Below are 17,824 nucleotides of genomic sequence, written 5' to 3' on the forward strand. Positions count from 1 at the left end.
CTAATGAGTTGTTTTGTCTACCAGCCATAGCCAGAAAAACCTACCACTGCTTAAAAACAGATCGGTGTCCATGTCATAGTGAACATTGTATGACAAATCCTTCTAGCTACTGTGACCCTCTTACATTTTAATTGATTTGTAGACCTATCATAGTCCCCTAAAATACCTCTCAGTGGCTTTAGTCATCCACTTGGCCTCAGTAATGTACTTTTCTTTTTCACATTAATTGCTTATTTACTTATTATACTGTAGCACTTATATTGGCCCATTTATTCAGAGATTCAGACTTCTAAGAAATTCTAGAAAATAGCTGTGTACTCATAACTGACTGCATAAGAATTTTGAGTAGCTTTAATTGTTGTCACAAACACTGTGTACGTTGGGTCAGAGGGTTTCCGATTTTCTTAGACGAAGCTCTACAAGCATAGTTTATTTCATTTCCCAGATCACAACAGGGACAAACAGCAGAATAAGGGTCTCAGTTTCCCGCCTGCCGTGACAAACACCACATGATTGGTGGGCTTAACAGCAGGAATGTATTGGCTCACAGTTTCACAGGCTGGAAGGCTGGGCTCCTCCCAGGGTCAGTAGCCTTCTGGCTGGACCTGGGCTTTCCTGTCACAGGGTAGCATCCTCTCCTTCCTTTTCCGTGTTCCCTTGACTTCCAGTAATAGGATTAAGGCCATCTGATTGAGGTGGCCACACCTTAACTAAAATAACGTCTTCAGAAAGTCTTTTTTACTATAGGTTCACACCCACGGGGATAGATTAAGAGCATGTTTGGTACCCCCCTCCCTCCTGGGGTTCATGACTCAATCTGCCACAATAGGAAACAAACACATTGCTGAATAAAAGTTCAGTATCTGAGGGGGGGTCGCAAAAGAAAGAGAAGAGAACAGCAACAACAACAACAAAAATGACAGGAAAGACTTACCAAGGTTATGGATTATAAGGTCTAACTTTATAGCGATACTCCCTAAATTGATCTGTAGATTCAAAACAATCCTTATCAAAGCTTATGCAGAAATTGGCACTCTTATCTTAAAATTCATACAGAAATACAAGGGACTCAAAATAGCAAAAATAATCTTGAAAAAGAAGAACAAAGTTGGAGGACTCATATTTCCCAATTTCACAACTTACTACAATGCTACGGTAATCAAAACAGTGTGTACTGGCATAAGGACAGACCTATAGAATATGTGGAATAAATTGAAAATTCCAGAATAAACCATCATATTTCTGGTCACTTGATTTTTGATGAGGGTACCTAAGACAACACAATGGGGAAGGAATTTTTTTTTTTTTTTTCCAAAAAACTGCTGGAACTACTGGATTTCCACATGCAAAAGAATGAATTTGCACCTCTTCCTCATACCATACACAAACGCTAAAACTGTAAAACTCTTGGAACAAACCATAGAAGTAATTCTTTGTGAGCTTGGGTTAAGGATTAGTTTCTTAGGTATGACACCAAAAGCCCAAGTGACAAAAGAAATATGTAGATGAATTATCAAAGTTAAAAAACTTCTGTGCATCAAAGAACACCATCAAAAAGTGGAAAGACAGACTACAGAATAGGTGAAAATACTTGCAGAATATAAAATATTTGACAAAGAACTTGTGTCTAGAAAATATATAAAGAACTTGTACAACAGTAATAAAAAGACAATCCAATTTTAAAAGTAGGCAATAAACACATGAAAAGATACTCAACATTATTAGTCATTAGGGAAATTAAAATCAAAACCATGGTGAGTTACCATTTCATATCCACTAGGATGGCTATAAACAAAGAGTAAGTGATGGCAAGATGTGGAGAAACCCTTACACTGCCAGTGGGAATGTAAAATGGTGCAGCTGCTCTGGGAAACAGTTGGGTGATTTCTCAATAAGTTAATCATAGAATGTGATGGTTAGGTGCATGTGTCAGCTTGGCCAGGTGATGGTATCCAGGTGTCTGGTCAAGCAAGCACTGGCCTAACCATTAGTGCAAGGACATCTGTGGCTGGTTAATAAACCAGAAGGCCGGTTTATTAAATCATCAGTCAACAGGCTGCAGCTGTGACTGATTACATCAACGAAGGGCATGTCTTCTGCAATGAGAGAATTCAGTCAGCTGGATTTAATCCAATTAGTTGACTTTTAAGCAAGAAAGTTAGAGGACCTTAACATCTTCTTCAGCTAGCCAGCGAAGCATTTCCTGAGGAGTTTCCTGAGAGTTCCCTCAGGAGTTCATCAAACATGTTCATCAAAGTTACCAGTGTGCTGCCTGAGGAGTTCATCCAACACCTTCATTGGAGTTGCCAGTTTGCTGCCTGCCCTACAGAATTTGGACTGTGCATCCCCACAGTTGTGTGAGACACATTTATAAAATCTTATCTTTATAGATATCTCATTGATTCCATTTCCCTAGAGAACACTAACTAACATAGAATTTTCATATAACCCAGCAATTCTATTCCTGGGTATATATCCAATAGAATTGATGAAGTTTTCAAACAAAAACTTGTACACGAATGTTTACAGCAGCACTATTCACAGTAACCAAAAGGTGGAGACAACAGATGAACGGATAAAGAAAATGTAGTATATGCACACAATGGACTATTATTCAGCCATAAAAAGGAATGAAGTCCTGATACATGGTCCTACATGGATGAATTTTGAAAAAAATGCCAAGTGAAAGGAGCCAGGCACAAAAGGTCACATACTGTATGATGCCATTTATATGAAATGTCCAGAATAGGGAAATCCATAGAGAAAGAAAGTAGATTAGTGGTTACTTGGGACTGGAGATTGGGGGAGGTTGTAGAAATGAGGAGTAATTTCTGATTTGTATGGAGTTTGTTTTGGGGGCATTGAAAATGTTCTAAAATTAGATTGTGGTGATGGCTCCACGATTATTTGAATATGGTAAAAACTACTGAATATGTGTACTTGAATTGTTTGATATGTGAATTATATCTCAATAAAGCTGTTTTTAAAAAAAAGCAGAAGAAGCTTTTCTCCCAGGAATTATCTCTCATTTTCAGATGATACCATAAAAATGGCAGCTTCATGAGGTCTTTGATTTTTTTTTTTTTTTTTTTGCACATTCATCACCCTATCCTGGACTGAACTAAATGCTTATATTGCAGGTTCTTCGTAAATTTCTGTCAAGTGAATTTTAGGTCTCGTTCCTTCATTAACGTTGGGGGGTGGATGTGGGGGTGGAGACGGATCTAGCAAAGCACAAAATTCTGGGACCGTTCAGGAAGGTATTATAAAATAGAACAATTACTGATGCATATATTATGCATTATAGTAGTGACCCAGAGGAAAATAAATCAGTCTGTTAGTTACGATCTGTGTCTTAAAGTAGGAGAAGTTTACAACAATTTTTTGAAACATTTGTCATCTGATGCAGGATTAAATGAGGTAATGAATGTTAAGGTACCCAGATGTGCCCAGTGTGTAGCATGCAGCAGTATTTTCCCTCTTCTTTCTTTCGAAGGGAGTATAATTGGGAATTGTGGAATGTGTAATACTGTAGTCTCCACTGATTCCAGATAAATTGAGTATTTTTACATTAGGAGACAGTTGTTTTCACCCACTCTTCTTCCTTAGTCTTCTCAGTGGCCATATCATCTTCAACGGTTTTATCCCCTCCCCCGTCTTTATCTTATTGCCTTGATCAGATTCCCCCCGTTGCCTCCTTTCTCCCAAAAGCCCTCTTGTTCAGGCTTGCTAGGCTCGTTGTTTCTGATGCTCTGCATTGGCAGAATTTGGGTCACTTGTTTGATTTTTAAGTCCATTCTCAAAGGTTCATTGCTAACTTAATTGGAAGTCATTATTATCACTTAATTCTTTGATAAAGCTAAGAGTCTTAACTCTGGTAAACTTTATAAAATACTATTTTAAAATATTGTAACTTTATCATTATTGAGCTGTTTACAGTTTGTACGTGTACAGGTTGTGTATATAACTTGGAGTTTTTGGTTAAAATAACTGGTTCTGACTGACATTCTGAAGTTAAGCATAAGAGCTGCTGTTAGCATGGCGGTGCTCTCTTATTCTCTCTCCTCTCCCTTCACACTTGTGCATGTAGGTCATCACATGTTTCTCTAGAAATCGCAGTTCTTTGTCTCCCTGTCCCTCGGCCAGCAGAAGGTTCCATGAGTGCTGCCATGAAGACTCACAACGACGTCTTGGTTGTGTTTCTGTCAGGAGGTCTTGTTAGATCTTGTACTTGACAGTTCTGTTTCATTTTGAGACACACACACACACACACACCCCCAAACATTTTTTTGATTCTACATTTTGAGAAATATTTTGTACAAAGCCATAAATGGAAATATTTTGGATCTGGTATAATAGCCTACAAGAAATAATAGAATTGTTCAAATCCTTTTTCAATAAGTGGCAAAACTAGCCAAGGTTAAAGCATTTGTTCCTTCAGTTTTTTCTTACTAGAACTTTCAGTTGGTAATCTAACTACATGTGCGTGGGTTCAACGTCCAAATTTCTCTCTTGGGTGTGTGTTTTGTAGGTCTCTATCACATTCTTGCCCAGAGATAGAGGGAATTATGCCCAGTTTTGGGATGTTGAGTGTCACCCCCTTAAAGAGCCTCACGTGAAGCACACATTGAGGTTTCAGCTTTCTGGACAAGTGAGTATTATACGTGAATTTAAGTGAAACCAACTTGGAAGACTGGCCTGAAATTGCAGAATATTCTCCTGATATTATTTTAATTTAATTAATTCTGTTGTCCAGCCCCATAATTTTAAGTTTATTGATTGTCTTTATTGATTGGCCTGTCTGGATTTGACTTAATTGCCTAAGACATTGTGTATGCCTGTGTATTTGGAAGAAACTAGACAGTACAATGTACAGTGTATGTTGGGGCATTAAAAAATCTTAAGTCTTTTTGAAAATTTTTAAAGGCAATAACATTCAAATGGGAAAATGTTGTATATTTTCCTAGCGTTTGTTCCCCTCCCCATCCTGTGATTCTTTTTTTTTTATATATATATAGAGTGTCAAGGCAGAAAAGGAGCCTGAAAATGCATGTATTTCCACAGATACCCTCATTAAAATAGATGATTTGGTTAAGCCCCGAAGAGAAGTTCTATCAGAGTCGTCTGCTCTCTTACCTGGGTATGTTGTTTTTGTCATTCCTATGAATGTTTTTCTGGATCTTTATGAAGCATTAATTATATTCAGTAAGACATTCAATGACTTTTCCCCTTATTTCACATGGATTATCACCTCCTGATCGAGGTCTGGAATATTTCTTTCACCCCAGGAAGTTCCTGTGTGTCCCTTGTAGTTCACTCCCACCCCTACCCCAAGGTTTGTTCTGTTCTATTCTGTTCTGATGTCTGTCACTGTAGGTTGGTTTCGCTTGAGATTCATATGCATATGTACTCTTTGGGTCTGGCCTCTGTCACTCAGTGTAATGTTTTTTGGGAATTTATTCATGTTATTGAGTATACCAGTGTGTTGTTCCTTTTTATTGTTTAGTATTCCATTTTGAATACATTACAATTTATTTATTTTCCTGTCGACATATGAGTGACTTCTGGCAGTTTCTTTCAAGTGCAGGCATTGCTGCTGTTTTATCTTAGGTAGCATCTCCCAACCCAGCCCCTCCTGCGGTCTTTATTTTACTCTAATATGAATTATATAAATTGCCATTACAAAATCATTTTTAAACTAAATTGTGAGAAAAAAACACGAAGCAACTGTTCATAATTTAATATATAGCAGTAATTTGTTACTATGAATTTTAAAGTTAAGTTTTAAACCTGTTTTTCAAAACAGGCAGGTTGACTTGTCGCACCGTGGAGTTTATGCCCCAGAAGATGTATATATGTTTTTGCCGACTAGAGTTGGGGAATCAAGGACACTGAAAATCAATTTGCGAAATAATTCTTTTATCACCCACTCAGTAAGTTGGGAATATTATTCTGGGTTTTGGAAAAGTAAATGTATTCAACTCTTTGCTAATGAACATTTACTTTATAATTAGATACTTGTGTTATAGATTTTTTTTTAATGTCTTAATACTGTATTTGAAAAGAAACTTGTGAGAAGTTCAGTTTGAAAATTGAAAATAATTACCATTGGTATTCACATTTTAGTATTTTAAACTTTTTCCCTTGTTAGTTTTCTTTCTTTTGTACCATCACACATACCTTTTCCTGGATAACATTTACTATAGTCAAAGCTAGAGAAAATTCATACTAAAATTCCCTTAAATGTGTTTATATCATACAAGCATTTGTTTTATCTAATTTTGTGGCAATACCTAAATTTACAGACTGCATCTTTAATTAAAGAAATGCATGGTATGTTTTATATATGCTAAATATCTAACTTGCATAACTTCATAAAGTGTTTCATATTAAATTCCAGCTGAAGTTTTTAAGTCCCAGAGAGCCTTTCTACGTCAAACATTCAAAATATTCCTTGAGGTGAGTTTATCATAAATGAAAATGTTCTCTGTAGTGCAGGCTTTGTTTTCAGGACAGAGATTCCTCTTGGGAAGTCGAGCTTGTGGTGTCCCTCTCTGTGTAGGGCCCTTGGCACCAACACCAGAAGCATTGAGCACACATCCTCACAGAAGCTGACAGGGAAGGCATTGCTGCCTGCCCACATGTGTACTTCAAAGTGCAGCCATCCAGACTTCTAGCTTTCTTTTTGGACTTGGCATATGATTCCTGTTACCAAGGATTTTCCCAGTCATAGAACCCTAATCATCTTACGATTAACTTTTAGAATAGTTCCTGCTTCAAAGATTATTTTCACCGACACTCTAAGAGTCAAGGATTTAAACACTAATTAGACTAAAAACCTTCCCAGATTAATTGGGGAAAGTTTTATTGAGGTACTTTGCATTTGTCATTCTTCAAATACTCTGTATTGTTCTTAAATCAGGGCCTCATTTTCCTATCAGCTTGCTAACTTTTTTTTTTTCTGTATGAAGAACATTTAGGTTGGGATCTCAAACTGGATGTCATTGTTACTTAGAATTTAATAGTAGGGTTCTATTGGACTAATACCAAGGAATAATTTTAACTTCATCTTTGAATCTTTAATTACTCTTTAATTTTATTGTAAGGCCTCTCATGTTAGCATCAGGGGAATATTCCACACAGATGTTCTGTTCTGTGAAAACCTGGACCATTCCTCACATAATTCCAGGACTGTCTTCCACAGTCATGGAGACCAGCAGTGCTGTGCTGTGGGTGCTCGTCCTCGATGTCATCAGTCACTTGCTAAGGACTGTCTTTTCAGGCTTCCATCTCTCCCACCACCTCTTCCCTGTCCTGTGTCCTATAAAACATGCGATCAGTATACTTGAGAACTGACCACTGCCTTTTCCTCCCAGGAGGCTGACCTAAAGGCACAAACTAGATTTCAGTCCTGCAGGGTCAGCTGTGAATATGTCTAGGAAATTATCATAGGCTTAATCTCTCTAAGGCTCACTTTCCTTGTTTGTGAAATGGAGATAATGTTGCTGACAGCATGGGGTTCTTTTTTTTTTTAATTCAGTTTTATTGGGATATATTCACATATCATACAGTCATCTGTGGTGTACAATCAACTGTTCACAGTACCACCATATAGTTGTGCATTCATCACCCCAATCTATTTTTTTAACATTTTCCTTATACCAGAAAAAGTAAAAACAAGAATAAAAAATAAAAGTAAAAAAGAACACCCAAATCACCCCCCACCCTATTTTTCATTTAGTTTTTGTCCCCATTTTTCTACTCATCCATCCATATGCTGGATAAAGGGCGTGTGATCCACAAGGCTTTCACTGTCACCCCTCGTGAGCTTCATTGTTACACAATCGTCTTCAAGAGTCAAGGCTACTGGGTTGCAGTTTGATAGTTTCAGATATTTACTTCTAGCTATTCCAATACCTTAAAAACCTAAAATGGGTTATCTGTATAGTGCGTAAGAGTGCCCACCAGAATGACCTCTCGACTCCATTTGAAATCTCTCAGCCAGTGAAACTTTATTTAGAGTCATTTCACATCCCCCTTTTGGTCAAGAAGATGTTCTCAATATCACAATGTTGGATCCAGATTCATCCTCAGGAGTCATATCCTGCGTTGCCAGGGAGATTTACACCCCTGGGAGTCAGGTCCCACATAGTGGGGAGGGCAGTGAGTTCACTGCCCAGTTGGGTTAGCTAGAGAGAGAGGGGGCCACATCTGAGCAACAAGGAGGTACTCAGGGGGAGACTCTTAGGCACAATTATAAGCAGATTTAGCCTCTCCTTTGCAGTTCCATAAGGGCAAGCACCAAGACAGAGGGCTTGGCATACCAAACCACCAGCCCTGAATGTTTGTGAGAACATCAGCAACAATCCTGGTTAGGAAGTACAACACTTCCACATTCCCCACCTCCACCCCCGCCGGCTCTTCAGGGGGGCCCTGCATATATATATTTGTTCTCTGTCCAAATTATTTTAGGATGTGTTGCTATTTCACACTAACCTGTACAAAACTACCAGGTCTCACTTTTATTCAAAGTTCTATGTAATTTTGGTATTTGAACATATTGTACGAGTTAAATTGTTTAGGAATAGAGATCCTGCAGCAAATAAACATCTCTTCCCTTGGTCTCACATGGAAGTTGAAGTTTTCAAACACAGTCAGTATCGTCCTTTACACTTTGGTCCAGTTTGCCCTAGTCCTAACTAGATCTGCTTCATTCATATCTCTAATTAAAGTCTGGCCTCTTTTTCAGCATGAAGTTCTTCTGATGAGTAAGTGTAAAGCAAGCCATGGTAAACACTCAGCACTTGTTAGTATCTTGTTAAGTTCTTTCTCTGGCTGGGTTGCACTGGGGGATCCAAGAATACCACCTCCACAGATTTTGATAAGACTATTGCAGTTTCGTGTCAGTGCTTTCCCATTTAATCCTTTCAGCTATGAAGAGGAGAAGAGCCCAAGTTTAAAACACTACTGAATCCAGGTTTCTATGTTCTGTCTGAATTCTTTTCGTCAGTGGATCTCTCCAGATACTGTAGGTTTGCGCCAGTTGATTTAAGGCTAGTGATGTTATCCTCAGTATAATATTAATTTGGGTACTATGAAAGTGCTCATTGGCACAACTGTGTGGCAGTTAGTTTATTTAGAAATAGATCATTTAAAATTCCCAATTGTGTTAACTGTTTTTAGTAACTGAGTACAAATTATCTGTCATGAACACTTACTACCTGAATTCCAATTTTATCATAAATGGCTTATTAACTTCGCTTCCCCATTAGCTCTGTGACTGATTTACATCCCCAGTCTTAACCAGCTCTTTGCAGGTGTATACTTTAAACCCCAAGTAGACCGGTGAAATACTTCTGGGTAAGCTAGCATACCTCTGTCACAACCATTTGGAAGGACTGCGGATTTTTATTTCCAGGCACTTCCTATATAAAAAATTGTTTTTTTTTAAAGCTTCTAAGAAAAGTTCCAAGAAATATTACTGATCATTTTTAAAAATTCCCTTGAAGAGCTTAGTACCAACTCTTTAAACCATGTTTACATACAATTCGTCTTTAATTTTAGTAAAGAATCATTATTCAAAATAGCTGATTAAATTGCTTGGTAAATTGCCTGAGCTTTATTGTAACTCTTTACCATTTTATGGCTAGAGAGTGAGGCAGTCAAACTTGCCTAGAGTTAAAAATTCATTTTCCAACTTTCATCACTGAGTACATTGTACCTTCAGATTCTCATTTGATATTATATTTTTCCCTTAATTTGCTTTCACAGATTTTTAAAAGATTCAATTTTAGCTGAAATCCTTGCCAAATCAGCCATTTTCTTGACCCTTTCCAGAAAATGAATCTAACCGTGTTTCATTGCAGTAGTGCTCCAAGTGGTAGAGAGATTTCTAATGTGGAATTTAGGAACAAGACCAGATGAATGGACCAATTCCAGTAAGAGGTGTGGGGGGAATTTTGGATGGTGAATCCTGTAGGGTAGTTAGTTGTCATTTGAGGTATTATAAATTCATAAGATGTTACCTAAACTGAAGTAAATTTTACAATTAAAATGTGAAATTACTTTCATATTGGTCATCTTTATTTTTCATTGTCTTAATTTTTTAAACAAAAGTAACATTTTTTGCTTGTGCCTCTACCTAGATTTAATAGGCATCTTAACAAGAGGGAAAAACGAACCTCAAATTTATGCTTAAAACATTTTAGGGAGAAATTCAACTTATAAATGAGATGGATTGTGCTTAACTTTTGCTTGTTTTCTAAACGCTAATTTTAAAATACAAAATGTGTTCATTGCTAGCCATTTAAAAGTAGACATTTTTATAGAGTTGAGCTTGTTGACTTGCTGTTCCAGAGCTAGAAAATTTTAAACTGTCATATACTGACACACTGCTTTTCTTTGCCTAGTTAATTTAATGGCATTTAAAAGAACTTAGAAACATGAGAAAATATTTTTTAAAATTTAGCAAAATTTGGACAGTTTACTTAAACTAGCACTTTAAACATTACAAGATCCATTTTGTTTGCTTTGTACTCTTATAATATAACTTTAAAATCTTGTTAAACTTTCATGCTTTAAAGATAAATTTAAGTAAGATAATATTATACTCTATTAATGGCAGATAATTAAGTTAATATGTGTTCTAGTTTGCTAATGCTGTCGGAATGCAAAACACCAGAAATGGATTGGCTTTTATAAAAGGGACTTTATTTGGTTACACAGTTACAGTCTTAAGGCCACTAAGTGTCCAAGGTAATGCATCAACAATCAGGTACCTTTTATGGAGGATGGCCAATGGTGTCTGGAAAACCTGTTAGCTGGGAAGGCACATGGCTGGCGTGTGCTCCAGAGTTGTGGTTTCAAAATGGTTTTCTCCCAGGATGTTCCTCTCTAGGCTGCAGTTCCTCAAAAATGTCACTCTCATTTGCTCTTTGGGCGTTTGTCCTCTCTTAGCTTCTCCGGAGCAAAAGTCTGCTTTCAACGGCCGTCTTCAAACTATCTCTCATCTGCAGCTACTCTCTCAGCTTCTGTGCATTCTTCAAAGTGTCCCTCTTGGCTGTAGCAAGTTTGCTCCTTCTGTCTGAGCTTGTATAGTGCTCCAGTAAACTAATCAAGGCCCATGCTGAATGGGCAGGGCCACACGTCCATGGAAATCATACAGTCAGAGTTATCACCTACAGTTGGGTGGGTTGCATCTCCATGGAAACTCTCAAAGAATTACAATCCAATCAACACAAAATACCTCTACCCACACAAGATTACATCAAAGATAATGGCATTTTGGGGGACATAATACATTCAAACCGGCATAATATGATGATGAATTTCCAGAAAGTATTTGTCCTCATTCATTATTATTATGGAACTTTGGGATAAATATATAATATTACAAATTCCAGTATTAATTTTAGTAGCAGCAACTTGATTTATTTGGATGACTTTGTTTTACATGGTCTGAATTTGGTTAAGATACGTAAGAAAAGCATGTCTATCAGCGTGCTATGGAGAGCTAATTCTGATTTGTTCAGCCAGATGAAGTAAACCTCAATTTCAGAAAACTGGCACAGAGATAAGCTAAAATTTTATGTAGATGATGGCAGAAAAGCTGGTTTCTTTATAATGAATAACTTCTCGATCTTGGAGAAACAAAAAGTTGCTACAGTAGTCTTATTGAGAATCTTTACCACAAAACAAGCTAACTAGTGAGTACTTCCCATATTATTAACGCTGAGTGCTTTTGTACTTGTCCAAATGCTGCACACTTTGGCTTTGGATGGGGCTCATGAAGTATCGCTGCTGGTTGAGAGCGACCGTTGGCTTTGGCAGGTGCAACAAATCTCTATTCTGAGAAGAGTGAGAAGCAATTCCCGGCCTTTCCTCAATCACATTTCCCTTGTCAAGTTACTCCCTGCTCTGTGAGGCCACCAGTTCCACACTAACCCACACTAAACCTACCCTTCCGGAGTTGGAACGTGGCTGTGGTCATCTGTAGTTTACAGGAGCAAACAGTTACCTCCAAATGTGTGCCTACCCCCAGGCTGTCGTGAGCAGCTTACCTGGGGCAGCTGCTATTGGCAGGTTCTAGGGCCGGACGAAGCCCCAAAAGTTCCAGTGCCTGCTTGAGTAAGATGGGCGGGTGGTCCATGGCACGGGCTGATGGCAATAGAAATAGACAGATGCCTCCCCGGAGTTGCAGGGGTTTGCTCAGTGTAGGGGTGGGTGACTGAGCCTGAGTGATGACCAGAGAGCGTGCGTCAGGGATATGTCGCCCACTTCAAGTGGCAGACTATAAATAAAGCAGTAGGTTTATTCAAGGGTTCTGTTTTGAGTTCTGGTTGACCATCTCTGTCTGGTATCTCTGCAGAAAGGATTTGGCCATGGTTCTCCTGAGTCCTGCCAGGCATGCCTTCTCTCCACCTGCCGTCGTGTGCATTTGGCCTCTGTGGAGGCACGTGGCTGGTGGGTGTCCTCTCATGCTGTGCCTGCCTCCACAAGGGGCTGCGTGTGGGACACTGGCGAGCTTCCGCCTCTGAGCCCCCAGCATGGGAGAGGGAAAAGCCTCAAGCCAGGAGCCATGCATAGCAACCAAATAATTCCTTACTGCTTTCCTCTTACTTTGGATGTGTTAATGTGCTAGTTTTTTCCTACGAAGAGTATTCCTTCTAAATTAAAAAAAAAAAGAAAAAGGAAAATCATGGTTTATATAGTTTGTAGGCTCTGATAAGCCCTTTAAATGTGATGGGAGGCCTGTGGTGAGCGAGGCTGGATCCTCTGGGCTTAGAGCACTTCACAGTCACTGGCTTCTGCTGGACACATGTTTACCCTCCTGGCCCTTTGCCCTGAAATTGGGTTCAGGATACTTCATGATTAGGAGGTGTGGGTGTGGGTGGGAGAGAGAGAGAGACAGAGAGAGAGAGAGAGAGAGGAGAGAGAGAGAGAAGTTAAAGTGGTCCTTAATTATGTTCATCTTGCTGGTTGTGTTCTGGAGCTGCATTCAACTTAATGGTTCTTTCTGACTTGCATTCCAGCTTATTCAAAGTGTCTGTAAATCTAAAGTAACTGATATATGTCTATTACAATATACTTTCTCAGTCAAATATAGAATATGTCTATATTCCATACTGAAATTTGTTAATAATGGGATCTTCCAGAGATTATTTTGGGACATTTTATTATTTTTAATAATTTGTAAACTCTAAAGCCTCTTAAGTTGGCAAATTGTATGAGATTCTTCTGAGAATTGAAATGCTAACAAGAAAGGATATTATTGGCAGTCAGTGACACAAGGCTAGGTTTCATTTTTTTTGAAAAAAGACACATTAGCTTTTACATGGGAAAATAAGGTATAATGCACTTGCGGAAAAAACCCAGTTGTATCCAGGTTAAAGTCCTTTTCTATATTTCTAGCCCAGTGTGCTATTGTATACCAAAAAGCTAACATGATACTGAGTTTTATCAGAGAGATACTGGAAACAGAAGCATATGTCAGTTCTGACTGCTGAACTTTAAAGCATGTAGCTCTGAGATGAGACTAAAGGATGAAGTGCCTTCTCTCGGAGCAAAGTCTAAAAGCTATAAATTTTCACTTAAAAAACGTTAAGACTGAGAAGTCAGTACTTCCCAAAGGCTATGGATAGAGTGTCTGTAGTCTCATTTACCACTGTAATAAAGGTTATTTTGAAGCTCTTTGAAGAGTTTTATGGACAAAAACAAGTCCCCAAAATACTACTCATTACCTGCCTCTGTATAATCTGAAAATAAAGTTTCAAGATTTTTGATAAAAGTTTCATATGAATTTTGGAGCAAAAACTATATAGCTTTGTTAATGATAGGAACGGAACAAGTTGGTTTAATATTCTTTCCAGTACAGTATGCTGCCGGAATTAAAGTGGGGATACTTAGGGTGTTCCTCTAGCCCTGTTTTTATGTAGATAGCTACCTGCTTTTGGGGACACAATGCAAAGATATAGATAGATAGATAGATAGATAGATAGATAGATAGATAGATAGATAGATAGATATGGAGCTCTGTTTACTGTTTGAATCAGGTTTTAGATATTTCTTTCCTTTGTGCCCATTTCCTATTAAATAATAGAAATTTTAAGCTCAATGTAACTAGACTGTCTCCCCCACACCTCGCTGGGCTGCACCCCAGGCTCTGCTGAGGGTGGCTGCGGGAGGCTCATTGCCGTGGCGTCACGTTGCTGACGTCTTCCGTTCTCTCCACAGAGCCCAGCACTACATCAACATGCCTGTGCAGTTCAAGCCAAAGTCGGTGGGCAGATTCGAAGCTCTGCTGGTTATTCAAACAGATGAAGGCAAGAGTGTTGCTATTCGACTAATTGGTGAAGCTCTTGAAAAAAATTAACTGGACTACATTTTGTGTAAAGTAAATTACTTAAGTTATATTTTGGTAACTTCATTTTTCTACACTACAATTATGCTTTTGTATATATTTTGTATGATAACTTTGATATGTTTAACTGTAGATTTGTTTTGTTTTGTTTTGCTTTGAGAAGCCAGTACCAAAGACCTGACTAAACTATCATGTATTCAACCTATGTAGTATTATCCTTAATTTTTACAAGGGAGAAAATAGTTCTATTTTTGCATTGATTATGATATTCTGAATAAATATGACCTTTATTTTAATGTGGTAAACCCAGAAATAAACTTAATTCTTCATTGAACTTGTCTTTTCATATATGTATATATGGTGTTGTATACGGAAATTAGAATATCACTTCATTCTGCTAATTATTTTCAAGTTTCTGGAGCTGTTCTGTGATTTTTCTCCTCCTTTACAGTTTCTTTTCCCTGAGGAAATCTCTTTTGTTTCTTCTGTCCTTTAGCTGATAGTGCAGAGCAGAAAGGACAGCTTATTTTCAAGGAAATTGTTTTTCTCCACAGTGGGGGAAGCCTTCATCTTCTGGGCAAATGTAGTAGAGAGGTTGACGTACTTTTTAACTGATATTTATTATAATTAAAACTAGACAGGACAGCTGCTCCAGAACACATTTAGGAGGGACATGTGGTGGCAGGTGCGTGTGGGGCTCCTGATGGAACAGGTGGGTTGTCTTCAGGTGACGTCTTCCCCGTGGCCAGGCCTGAGGCAGAGAAGGCGGTGCCCGAGAGGAGCAAGATCAGTCATTGCTTCTCTGACCAGTACCAGTAAATCTGATGAAGTTTTCTGAGCCCCAGCTGCCATCCTAGATTGCGAGTATTTGTAGGGTAGCTAGGAGTTGATCACAGTTGGATACGACTGATGGAGGAGGAGGACTGCAGAACTTGTAAAAAGCTGCCTAGACAGCTTAACCCAGTAAGAACCAATGATTGTGACTTTGAGATCGTAAAACAAATTCCTTCTTTCTTCTTCACCTGACTTTTCTCTTACCTAGAATGTCCTGCTTAGAAATCAAATTTGTGAAGACATTTTTCACAAGATAAACAGTTGTTGCTTTACTGAAACTGGCCTACTCCAGTTCTAGATTTTTCTGTCAATTGTGAGCTGACTTTACACTTGGGTGTGTATTTCTTTGACAAATTTTGGCCTCAAAAATTTCTTTAAAACGGTTTTGTTTTTTTGAAAACGTTTACCATGGTCTTTCAATTCATAAGGGTTGTGCTATTTCTATTTGTTTCACTGTGGAAGTTGAAAGGGGAGGATTAAACAAACAGAAACTTCACAGTGAGATTCTAAGTAGACCATATACTTTTTATGGATATGCAATTCTTCCTACTGCTCCAGATTTTGGAAACTTGATGTTGGAGTAAGAGCAGCCAGGTGTGAACAAGTGATTCATTACAACTGGTTGTCACTACAGCAACTACTGCAGGCCGTGGGCTGTCTTCATTTATACTTTCTAATGTGGAGGCGCATTTCGTAGGCAAGGCTCCCATACAGGCTTTCCATCTGGAAGCTGCTTCCCCTTTCCATCCCTTCCCAAATTGATTCCTGAGTCTCCACCTCTCTCTGAGCGCCAGCATTTTCCGGTTGGTTATCTAATGGACATCTCAGACTTTGATTCCCTGCCTGCCTGGAACGTATCCTTCCCTAATTTTCCTTATCTCAGTAGATGGCATCACTGTCCATGCAATGCCCCCTTCGCCCCCACTTGGGCTCTTTCCTTAACCTTGTCTGAAATAAGTCATCTTCAGTCCATCTGCACTGTCTGCAAACCAGCCCAAGCCACCATCACCTCTCTGAGACCACTGCAGTCACCTCACCAGGCTCCCTGCATCTAATAGGCAGTTGCATTTAAAAAAAAACATAGACCAGAGCAAACGCCCCTCTGCGTATAATCCAGTCTTCTAACGTGTTCCCTTGGCCCTTTGTCTAAATTCCTGGCTCCTCCCCCTTGGCTGTGAGGCCCTCCATCATTTGACCCCACCTACCACCCACCCCACCTGTTCTCAGCAGCTGTGCTGGCCTTCGTTTCCTTCCAGTCCTCAGGGCCTTTCCGCTTGCTGGGCCCCTGCCTTTTTTTTTTTTTTTTTATCTTCATTTTATTGAGATATATTCACATACCACGCAGTCATACAAAACAAATCGTACTTTCGATTGTTTACAGTGCCATTACATAGTTGTACATTCATCACCTAAATCAATCCCTGACACCTTCATTAGCACACACACAAAAATAACAAGAATAATAATTAGAGTGAAAAAGAGCAATTGAAGAAAAAAAGAACACTGGGTACCTTTGTCTGTTTGTTTCCTTCCCCTATTTTTCTACTCATCCATCCATAAACTAGACAAAGGGGAGTGTGGTCCTTATGGCTTTCCCAATCCCATTGTCACCCCTCATAAGCTACATTTTTATACAACTGTCTTCGAGATTCATGGGTTCTGGGTTGTAGTTTGATAGTTTCAGGTATCCACCACCAGCTACCCCAATTCTTTAGAACCTAAAAAGGGTTGTCTAAAGTGTGCGTAAGAGTGCCCACCAGAGTGACCTCTCGGCTCCTTTTGGAATCTCTCTGCCACTGAAGCTTATTTCATTTCCTGTCACATCCCCCTTTTGGTCAAGAAGATGTTCTCCGTCCCACGATGCCAGGTCTACATTCCTCCCCGGGAGTCATATTCCACATTGCCAGGGAGATTCACTCCCCTGGGTGTCTGATCCCACATCGGGGGGAGGGCAGTGATTTCACCTTTCAAGTTGGCTTAGCCAGAGAGAGAGGGCCACATCTGAGCAACAAAGAGGCATTCGGGAGGAGGCTCTTAGGCACAACCATAGGGAGGCCTAGCCTCTCCTTTGCAGCAACCGTCTTCCCAAGGGTAAAACCTATGGTAGAGGGCTCAACCCATCCAACCACCAGTCCCCTATATCTGTGGTCATGTTAGCAACCATCGAGGTGGGGTAGGCGAATACCCCTGCATTCTCCACAGGCTCCTCAAGGGGGCACTACATCTTTTTTTTCCTTGTTTTTCTTTTTTTTTTTTAACTTTCCCTTCTTTTTTAAATCAACTGTATGAAAAAAAAGTTAAAAAGAAAACAAACATACAATAAAAGAACATTTTAAAGAGACCATAACAAGGGAGTAAGAAAAAGACAACTAACCTAAGATAACTGCTTAACTTCCAACATGTTCCTACTTTACCCCAAGAAAGTTACCTAATATAGCAACATTTCTGTGAACTTGTTCCTACTATATCCATCAGAAATTAACAGACCATAGTCATTCCTGGGCATCCCCAGAACGTTAAATAGCTTATCTGTTTTTCTTGGATTATTGTTCCCCCTTCCTTAATTGCTCTCTACTGCTAGTTCCCCTACATTCTACATTATAAACCATTTGTTTTACATTTTTCAAAGTT

At 39.0% G+C, this 17,824-nt stretch overlaps 1 protein-coding gene across 6 annotated transcripts in view; it reads left to right on the forward strand.

The window, feature by feature from the left end:
- The window catches only part of CEP192 (centrosomal protein 192), a 132,907-nt gene extending 118,214 nt beyond the window's left edge, over nucleotides 1–14,693 (forward strand). For 5 of the 6 annotated variants that reach the window (XM_037805595.1, XM_037805599.1, XM_037805598.1 and 2 more), the window contains 5 exons: nucleotides 4,532–4,651; nucleotides 5,019–5,140; nucleotides 5,807–5,933; nucleotides 6,401–6,459; nucleotides 14,233–14,693. In XM_037805595.1, coding sequence (XP_037661523.1) covers nucleotides 4,532–4,651; nucleotides 5,019–5,140; nucleotides 5,807–5,933; nucleotides 6,401–6,459; nucleotides 14,233–14,371 — 567 coding nt within the window. In that variant the 3' untranslated portion in view covers nucleotides 14,372–14,693. Of the gene's footprint in view, nucleotides 1–4,531; nucleotides 4,652–5,018; nucleotides 5,141–5,806; nucleotides 5,934–6,400; nucleotides 6,460–14,232 lie in introns of those variants that run through there. The other variant, XR_005212162.1, reaches the window with a different exon arrangement.
- The last annotated feature ends 3,131 nt before the right edge of the window (nucleotides 14,694–17,824 follow it).

This window comes from Choloepus didactylus, chromosome 16 (genome assembly GCF_015220235.1).
Source record: "Choloepus didactylus isolate mChoDid1 chromosome 16, mChoDid1.pri, whole genome shotgun sequence".
In the NCBI taxonomy this organism is placed as follows: domain Eukaryota; kingdom Metazoa; phylum Chordata; class Mammalia; order Pilosa; family Megalonychidae; genus Choloepus; species Choloepus didactylus.